Source organism: Triticum dicoccoides, chromosome 3B, assembly GCF_002162155.2.
Source record: "Triticum dicoccoides isolate Atlit2015 ecotype Zavitan chromosome 3B, WEW_v2.0, whole genome shotgun sequence".
In the NCBI taxonomy this organism is placed as follows: Eukaryota; Viridiplantae; Streptophyta; class Magnoliopsida; order Poales; family Poaceae; genus Triticum; species Triticum dicoccoides.
Genome location: NC_041385.1, coordinates 98,578,267 through 98,588,309, shown reverse-complemented (window position 1 = coordinate 98,588,309; position 10,043 = coordinate 98,578,267). Strand labels below are relative to the sequence as shown.

At 43.4% G+C, this 10,043-nt stretch overlaps 1 protein-coding gene across 1 annotated transcript; it reads right to left on the bottom strand.

Annotated features, from left to right (window-relative positions):
- Positions 1 to 8,062: 8,062 nt before the first annotated feature.
- On the bottom strand, positions 8,063 to 9,490 carry LOC119280913. Its single transcript, XM_037561599.1, has 2 exons — positions 9,370 to 9,490; positions 8,063 to 8,692 (listed from the first exon to the last, which is right to left on the bottom strand). Exon 2 carries the CDS (start codon positions 8,618 to 8,620, stop codon positions 8,078 to 8,080), a length of 543 nt encoding a protein of 180 aa, XP_037417496.1. The 5' UTR covers positions 8,621 to 8,692; positions 9,370 to 9,490; the 3' UTR covers positions 8,063 to 8,077.
- Positions 9,491 to 10,043: the final 553 nt, after the last annotated feature.

The following is a 10,043-nucleotide window of genomic DNA, read 5'->3' as shown; positions in this document are numbered from 1 at the left end:
GATGAATCAGAGGTGCAGAGTTGTGTTACACAACAACTGATCAATATTTTCAGAGACAGTGTAGCAAAGTAGAAAGAACTTGCCCACATGCTTATGGGTGTCATCTGTGCTGAGGTTGCAGATTGTGACGTTGTAGATGGTTAGGTTCTGCTCATTTATTTGCACTGGCATCAATCTTTGATTACCCAGTGGATGTAATTTCCTGTAATATATGCTGGATGTGCAACGTTATTCCCTGTATGTCGTACCTTTGCGTGATCGGTTTTGGTCCTGTGCATAATTGCTCGTCGTAATGGGCTCAAATTATCTAATTTGTCCTAAAGACATGTACGAACTTTAGTGGGCCCATTAAGTTAATGCGCCGTTACTAGGCCGAAAGTTCATGGTCGGCCCTCTTACCTCCCGGGTCGTTAACAGGCCGACATCAAAGCGGGCAACAGGTGGCCCCAGTTTATTTCACGGGCCGTTAACAGGCCGATACTAAGTTTGGGCTACATATGGCCCAACTATATTGTAGGCCTTTAGCAGGCCGAAAGAGACAGCGGGCTTGTACTGGACCATGAAGACCATGGGCCGCTAAGAGGCCGAAAGTCGGGTCGTATTGTAAATGGCCCATATGTGTTGTGGGCCTTTAGCAGGCCGAAAGGGAAACCGGGCTGGTATTGGACCATGAAGGGCATGGGCCGTTAAAGGGCCAAAACTAAGGTCCGACTACAAATGGCCCAAGTCATTTATGGTCCGTTAACAGGCCGAAAGTCACACAAGGCCGGGAATTGGCCCAACACTTAAATGGGTCGCTAAAAGGCCAAAACTCAGGTCCGACTAAAAATGGCCCAACTGATTTATGGGCCGTCAACAGGCTGAAAGTGACACCGGGCCAGAAAATTGGCCCAGCACTTAAATGGGCTGCTAAAAGGCCGAAACTCAGGTCCGACAACAAATGGCCCATCAGATTTATGGGCCGTCAACAGGTTGAAAGACACACCGTGCCGGAAACTAGCCCAACATTTAAATGGGTCGCTAAAAGGTTGAAAGATGTACATCCTGAAAATTGGCCCATCCATTAAACGGGCTGTTAACAGGCCAAAATCTCATCGGGTCGATATTGAGCCCAGATATATAGCGGGATGTTAACGGGCTCGAACTGACGATGGGCTGCAATGGTGTCAAATCTTTAATGGGCCGTTGACGGGCCGAATTGGCTCATCTCGTATGGGTCGTGGGCTTAAATGGACCTGACACAAGTAGGCCTTATATGGGCTAGCCTGCTAATTTTTACTGGGTCGGCCTTTTCACAGGAATGGGCCTTTGTTGGGCCGTGCCACGTGTCGACGTACCATAGGCGTCTTCCATCCAATGAGTGGATGACATCTGTCCCAACAGTGAGCCGACATGTGTTTCCTCCAGCCAATGATGATTTTACACGTGGAAAATCCCCATTGGTCGAGGCTGTTAACGGGTTATCGGATCCAAAACCCGACCTGATAGCTTAACGGTGTTTCGTTATGGTGGATGCCACGTGTCGGTCACCCTTGACGAAAGAACCTCTGTGACGCGCGATTTATCGTCATGGAAGTGGACACTTCTGTGATGATAATTTTGGTAATGTCATGGAACATTTCTACGACAGCACAGGTATGACTATCTTGATTCTGTCATAAATTTGTCATTGATGTACATGCATGACAAAAAACGTGACCTACTGTGACAAACATGTATCATCACGGAAGTGTATTTTTTTTGTAGTGCAACCCCGGAAGATAGTAACCCAGTTCCAGTTGACACAGCACCGTCTCCACCACAGAGCACCCAAACATGAGCAGTTAGTAAGGGAACTGCAGTGCCCAAAGCACGAGGACCACCACTTCGAATCCCAACTCAACGCTTAAAGGAGAAGAAGATTTGTTCTCAGGTCAGGTTCTGTAGCTATGGTTCATACTCCTTTGCTCTTGCATTACTGTATTTACTCATACTAACTATTTTCAAATTTGAAGGATGGAAGTGAAACTCCAATGGCGCAACAGGTATGTTTTAAACCTGTTTCTTTAACTGGTTTGTTGTTGTAACCTGCTCTATGTTGATTTCAGTTTCAATTGAATAAACAGTTATGTTCTCTTGCCATGCACATTACAAGTGTTGTTATTGCTCTATAGTTTCCCACACTTATATTCTGTCTATTCTGCTTTGTCTTGAACAAATATTATTTGAACTGTGTCTCTATCTTGATTTGGCAACAAAAACTAGAATGATATAGACCATAAAGTGAACATGGTACATAGATATATGTTTGTTTCATGTTGTTATCCTGTCCACTTTACTACTGAACTCATTTACCAAAACGAGTTTCATATACAACATGGTAAACCTGTGATGTGTCTGCTTGTTTCTCTTTTAGAATGCGGACAAAATATTGGAGAACAGTACCGCGTTATGCAATGGTAAAGGAAGTAATGCAGATAAGATTCAAGATAGTGAGACATCCCTGTTGGTCTCCAAGAAAGCTGATAAGAACTATCTTGACGATAGTGAGAGAACCCAAAAGTCATGTCTTGATGTAGTGTTCGAGTTACTGGCGCAGCCTGAATCAGTTCGTCTTCTTGAGTCTCAAATTCAAGTTGAAAAACATTGATCAGATGTGCTGCGACAGGAAGCTGAAGGACTGAGGAAGTCCCTGTAGAATTCAGATGCATATTTCCTAGTGCAACAGCAAGCGCTGGAGGATTTAAGCGCCAAACAAGAGAAAGTTAATAAGCTTGCTAAGCATCTTGCCAGCATTATGGGTACCCAGGATATTGTTTCTTGAGATCTTCTGAAGTGGTTTCAGTTCTGGATTTGTTTTGCTGCGGCATTTATTTGCGCTGGTCGCCAACTTTGACAACTAGTGTATATGATATGCTGCTTTGTTCCTATATTTGCGATGGTGGCAAACTTTGATGCCCAGTGGATGTAATATGTGTAATAGCCATGATAGCCTAGCGTTAGTTGCTTGCTTATTTATTTCCTTGTTGTCTTGTTTATTTGTTTGCTTGTAGTCATTGCAGTTCTTTTTTCGCGGTTTGCTAGTGGCTACGATAACCTATTTTTTTAAACTAGGCCGCAATAACCATGGGCTAATATTTACTGTAGTGACACTGGGCCTCCTATGGGCCGTAGAAACAGTGGGCCTTCTACAGGTCGTAGAAACAATGGTCCTTCTATGGGCCATAGAAACAATGGGCCTTCTACGGGTCGTAGAAACAATGGGCCTTCTACGGGTCGTATCATCAATGGGCCTTATACGGGCCGTATGATCGATTGGCCAAATATGGGCCAATAACAGACCGCATTATGGCCGTAAACGGGCTAGAGTTGGAATCATCCGTTCATGGGCTGACCATAACGGGCCATCGTTAATAGGCCGTATTTGATGACACTATGAAAATGGCCCAATGTATTAACGGACCACAAACAGGCCGACTGTAACCACGGGCTGAATTTGGCCCACAAGCAGAAAATGACAGTAACGGGCCATAAGTAAACGAATGCTAGAAATGAGCCCAAGAATAAATGGGCTCTAAAAAGGCCGAAAGATAACATGGGCTGGAAACGGCCCAATGGAATAACGGGCCATTAATGGGTATAAAGTGATACACTATTCATTACGGGCCAGTTTCACCACGGGCCGTTAATGGGTGTAAAGTGATACACTGTTCATTACAGGCCAGTTTCACCACGGGCCGTTAATGGGCCAAGAGTTACAAGGGGCCTCATATGGGTCGAAAGACGTCATGGGCCATACATGGGCCAGAAGTGAAAACGGGCTGGAATCATATTGGATGGCCCAGATGACGCTACTGGGCCTAATTCGGATAGGGCATAACGGGCCTTGGGTTAGCGGGCTGTAAATGGGCTATATGCGAACAGGACGTTAACAGGCTTTCCATGGGCCGGCCTGCCACCTTTTAACCAAGTCAAACGGGGCGGCCTTTTCATCGGAATGGGCCTCTGTTGGGCCGTGCCATGTGTCGACGTATCATTGGTGCCTTCTGTCCAATGAGTGGATGACATCTGTCCCAACGATGAGCCGACACGTGTTTCCTCCAGCCAATGATGATTTTACACATGGAAAATCCTCATTGGTCGGGGCTATTAACGGGTTATCAGATCCAAAACCCAACCCGGTAGCTTAACGGCGTTCCGTTACAGTGGATGCCACGTGTCGGTCACCCTTGACGAAAGCACTTCTGTGACGCGCGATTTATCGTCATGGAAGTGGACACTTCTGTGATGATAATTTTGGTAATGTCATGGAACACTTCTACGACAGCACATGTATGACTATCTTGATTCTATCATAAAATCTTCATGGATGTACATGCATGACAAAAAACGGGACCTACTGTGACAAACACGTATCATCACGGAAGTGTATTTTTTTTGTAGTGTCACCCAGTGACAGTAGGGGTAGCGAGGCACGTATTTGTATTGTTGTCGTTGAGGATAAAAAGATGGGGTATTTACCATATTGATTAGATCTATCCCTCTACATCATGTCATCTTGCTTACGGCGTTACTCCGTTCTTATGAACTTAATACTCTAGATGCATGCTGGATAGCAGTCGACGTGTGGAGTAATAGTAGTAGATGCAGGCAAGAGTCGGTCTACTTGTCACGTACGTGATGCCTATATTCATGATCCTTGCCTTAGATATCGTCATAACTTTGCGCTTTTCTATCAATTGCTCAACAGTAATTTGTTTACCCACCGTATGCTTTCTTCGAGAGAGAAGCCTTTAGTGAAACCTATGGCCCCGGGGTCTATTTCTCATCATATTATTTTCAGATCTATAAAACCAAAAACCCAAAAATACCTTTTTGCAATTTATTTATATTTACTTTATTTTTCCTTTACTTATCTTTTATATCTATCTCTATTGGGTCTCACTCTTGTAAGTGACCGTGAAGGGATTGAGAGCCCCTTTTTCACGTTGTGTACAAGTGTTTGTTAGTTTGTGCAGGTGCATCTATTGGGGACTTGCTTGTGCGTCCTACTGGATTGATACCTTGGTTCTTAACTGAGGGAAATACTTGTCTATACTTTGCTGCATCACCCTTTCCTCTTGAAGGGAAAAAACAACGCAAGCTCAAGAAGTAGGAGGAAGAATTTCTAGCGCCGTTGCCGGGGAGGTTCTACATCAAGCCTACCAAGTACCTATCATAAACTCTCATCTCTTGCACTTACATTATTTGCCATTTACCGCTCGTTTTCCTCTCCCCCACTTCTAAAACGTTTCATAAAAACACAAAAATATTTGCCTTTTTTTGTATGCCTTTTTTTCGTTTGCTATCTTTGCTTGTTTTTGATAGATGTAGTGATCACATACCCATATGGATCACTAGATTCATACATATATGGTTGATTCTCGATGGAATCTCACTTCTGAATCAAAATGCAATACGCAACATACGTTGTATAAAATCAGTAAGTCACCATACGGCTTATTATTGTCGGTACATTTGGTACAACCGACGTAGTGAGTTCCTTATTCACAAGGATTACTCCTACATTGATGATTACCCATGCATGTGAAGCATGTGATCATCTAAATGATGGAATTTGAGATGAAGGATCTAGGTAAAACCTCGAGCACCTTCACTCATACATTATGGTATATTATGTTGTCTATATCCATAATATATTGGAGAAATTCATTGTGGACAAATCTTATCCATCCATAACTCTCATGGTAGTTCATTCTTTAGACATAGAGAAAGGTCTATTTTGACCAAGAGATGATAGGAATGAGATATTGGGACTCAACGTTCCATAATGCCATTGGATCCACCAAACACAATTGATTGGTACTCAAGAATATCTTTCGATATCTCCAAGGCATCAAACAACTTGCCCTGGTTTTTCAGTTTCACAAAAATGTGAACACCAATATCATTGGATACATCGATCAGATCCCCACTATGTCAGATCATAGACAATCTTAGTGTTCCTACTAGGTGTGGTAGCCCTCTCATGAAGAGTCTTCAAAACAGACCTCATGGCTACATCCACCAACCATTATCTCAAAGATAATGTTGCTTGTGTTGCCCGGATGCTAACAGGTTACTAATAAGCAATATCTTTATATTGCATATCTTGCAAGTCAAATCATGCAACTGATTTGTTCACCAAGTCTCTACCAACTTTTACATTACAGAAACATGTTCATGGAATTGGTATATGACGGCTTCGGAATTTGCAAGAATCAGGGGGAGTATCTTCCTGAATTTGTTCACCAAGTATCTTCCTGAATTGGTATACTCTTTTTTCCTTCATGAGTTACTATACTTGTTCTCATAAAGGTTTTTAATGAGGTAATATCAACATGAGATCATATGTCATACTTTTCAGTTTTCCCCACCGGGGTTTTTGGGAAAGTATAACGACATGTTTATTATTCTCCAAACTCTATGGTTCGTACATATTGAGTTAACAGAGATGATAAGCACTGTATGTTGCAGCATTTTCTCCTTATTTTTCCTACTGGGTTTGCAGGAGTTTTCGCAACATATCATACACTACTCATATTTTTCCCACAGGGTTTTTGGAGGAGACTTAATCAAGATGATGAATTCTTATATCAAGCAGTGATTAGGGGGGTGTTAAAAATAAGTAACCCTGGCGGTTATTACGGGATAATCCCCGCTTCCTACACATCGCGTACGGTTCCAGGATTCCAGCGAACCGTCACGGCAGTTCCTGGAATGGCGCCTCTATGAGCAGTCGCATCCCTCCGAGGCGTCTGTTCCCTATGTATATTAAGTGTACAAATCATCATCAATAAAGAAGAGTTCGATTCATTGTTGTCTCTCTCGATTTGCCTCTCGATTAGTTCCAACAATCTATATTATAATTCTTATTTAGTGCATAGTATGCTTTTGCCCCCATTGATTAATTTCACGCTTCAAATATTCATTGTATGTTTTCAAGAGACAAGGTGCCTATTATAGATAGTTTTTAGAACGAAGGCTCGCAATGAGCCCGGCTTTGAATTAACAAAGCCATCAACCGGTCAGGAATGAGCCCGGCTTGTTGATAGTGATAGTGAGTGCAGTACAGAGATGGTGTGATGTTGCTAAAGAGATGAATTTGAAATATGGACAAGACAATTTTTGTGACCCATGTTTGTAACAATTATGTTGATGTTAGGGGTAGGCGACAACCTAGGATTAGTGTTTGGTGCAAGAGATTGAGGAAGTAAGGTCTTCGTCAATTTTTCTCCTCTTTTGATTGTAGACTTGACCGAATCCTTGTTCCCAAACCTTTCCTGGGCCAAATGAAGGCAACGATCTTCTTGATATTGTACAGTCTGAATTTTACTTTAAATTGTACCGATTTTACATCAACTTCTCAGAAATTTTACATCAACTTCTCAGAAATACTCAATTGATATTGGAGTAGCAGGATAAAATGTATATTGTCATACGACAAGTGGATTTTACTCCTAAAATTTGCTGCATTTTTTTCTCCGTATATTGTAGTTCCACAACCATGAGCTGTAACTTGCACCTGATTATCTATGCTTCGTTCCAGCTGTAACTTGGAACTAATCATATATAAAAAAGGCCTCAAAATGTTCAAAAAAAGAACATGCAACATTGGACCCTCGCGGAGCGGCGTAGCGAAGCGCGCTGACGCTTCTAGTATAAACTACTTCCCACTATGACAAATGAACACGACAGCGGACGTTTTGTCGTAATGGCACTGGGCCCTCTGTTTCAAAATTCTAAATGTAACTTGAACTGGCAAAACGTCTTACTTTTAAACAGAGTCACAATTGCACATAGTTTTTTTTTTTGCGAAAGGTAACAAAAAAGACAATAATGATAATTATAACACAAGAGCAGCAGACTGTTTACAGAGTGACTTCACCTTGAAAAGACAGACCCGTACTGCCCCATATACGGGTCTAAGAAGGCATCTAAGCCGCTATTGCCCGTACGGGTCTAAGGCGGCATCTAAGCCGCTAGCTAGTTTACGAGGACAGACCCGTACTGCGCGTACGGGCCTAAAAGACGGCATCTAAGCCATGGTAGCAAGAGGCTACTTGCTGTACGTCCGAGCAAGACAGACACAGAAGGCAAGGATGGCAGCAATGAGGACGCCAAGAAGGCAAGCCCAGATGATGTGCAGCCACGCCTGGGCAGACAACAAAACAGGGCCAGAGATTAAGATAGCGGCAAGGCCAATCAACCTGAGAACAACATCATCCAGAGCTTTCCACACAGCGAAGGGCGCCTGTGGCAAGTAGAGGGTCAAGTACCCCAGCGCCAGGTTCACCACTGCCAGGTAAGCTCCCAACATCAAGACAGCTGGCAGCCTTGATGGGAAGCCGGCGGCCCAGATGGGTTTGTTATACATCCTGTAGGCCGAACCTGCTGTGATGGCAATGAAAGTAGCCGGTATGCAGATAACCACCATCCACGTCAAACCACGGCTCACCCTGAACTTCTTGTTCCGGTCCCCAATCGTCAATGTTGAAGCTGAAGACGTCCCCGACATCATCGTTACCAGCTGAATAGCATGGGGTAGGGTCTTGTACCCCTTCAGGTTGACTTTCTGACCAGTGGATGCTGATGGCGCCATGATTCCGGGCAAAAGGTGCCTTCTTTCTTGATTTGGCACAGGACAACTCTTCAAAGTATGCTGTAGTGTATCCTGAAAAAAAAAGACATAGTTTTGACATATAGAAATATTGTATATGCATGGAATCTTATTGATACAAAAACTGCAAATTATCTCTACACTTCTCTAAAAGGAGCGATCCATCACCAAACAATAATAATAGGACTGAGTATACATAATTCTACAAATTCTCTGCAGGTTCACGCCCAACCACAAAATATAAGAGAAATAGCTGGTCCTATTAAAATGAAGCCAGCTATAGTGTATCAGATAGCATTAGCTTAGCCCTCGTCAACACAGTATGGACCACGTGGCTCCCGCAGAGTATCAAATTAAGCCCAAAACTGTGTGATCCAATAGATTGCAACTTGTTCTCAGTTCAAGTGGTTTACATGAAAAGCCTGAAACCAGTACCACTCTGAACATATCAACCATGAATATAACCAAAGTAAGCTTTTAATGTGGGAGGGTCAGTCGTAATCTGAACTAAACTAGACGGAACGGAATCAGGTACATACAACAGACCACGGCAGCTTACATTGTCAGAGTGGCCAGAGCATCAGCCACGGCAGCAGCAGACTCAGCTATATGCATTTCTTAATTATTAGGTGAGTTAGCCCCGGCATATACTTCAACAACATACCCACCTCCCCGGCGGCCTCCACCGAACTAAAACGTCTACAGCTCACCCCTGCGCGATTGGAGCATACCTTGATCTGTTGGCCTCCGCCTGGATGGGTGCAAAGCAGACTCGCCGCGTCGCCGAGAGAAGGGGGAGATCAGAGGGCGGCGGCGGCGGCTATGCGGTGAAGGATATGGGGCGAGTTGCGACGGGATTGGACTGGAAGGCTTTTTAACAGGCAGAAGTCTGGGATTCTCTTTTTTTTCTTTTTTTTTTTGAGGGAAGAAGTCTGGGATTCTTTTTTTGTAGGGGGTCTGGGTTATATATGGACTGCCCCATCTTCGATTGTGGCTTCTCTTATTTTCTTAGCAAGATTATTAGTTGGGCTGGTTCTCTGGCCCAGTAGTTCGTGTCTGGTCACCACTCCAACAACAAAAAAAAAAACAAGGGAGCGTCTATATCGAGCCTAACCGAAAACTACGAATTTTTTCATCATCGAGTAGGGCAAAGCAGCATATTCATTTTAACCTAAACGTTAGAGTTCTTCCATATCGAGCCATCCTTGTTGATGACGCTGAGGAACAAATAGAGTGTCGGGACATTGAAATGCATATTAGATCAAAGGGGCTGACTTTTAACAAATTTGCCTATGATCTGAGCATATATACCATGGGAGCCATGGCAGGAGGTGCATTTGTTTGGTTATGATAAGGATGTTGATGAGGAACGCAGATTGGTTGGCATTAAGCAACTGAAAAGCCA

Excerpts from the sequence above, each read along its gene's own strand:
- LOC119280913 (XM_037561599.1), bottom strand. The coding sequence starts at position 8,620 with ATGGCGCCATCAGCATCCACTGGTCAGAAAGTCAACCTGAAGGGGTAC.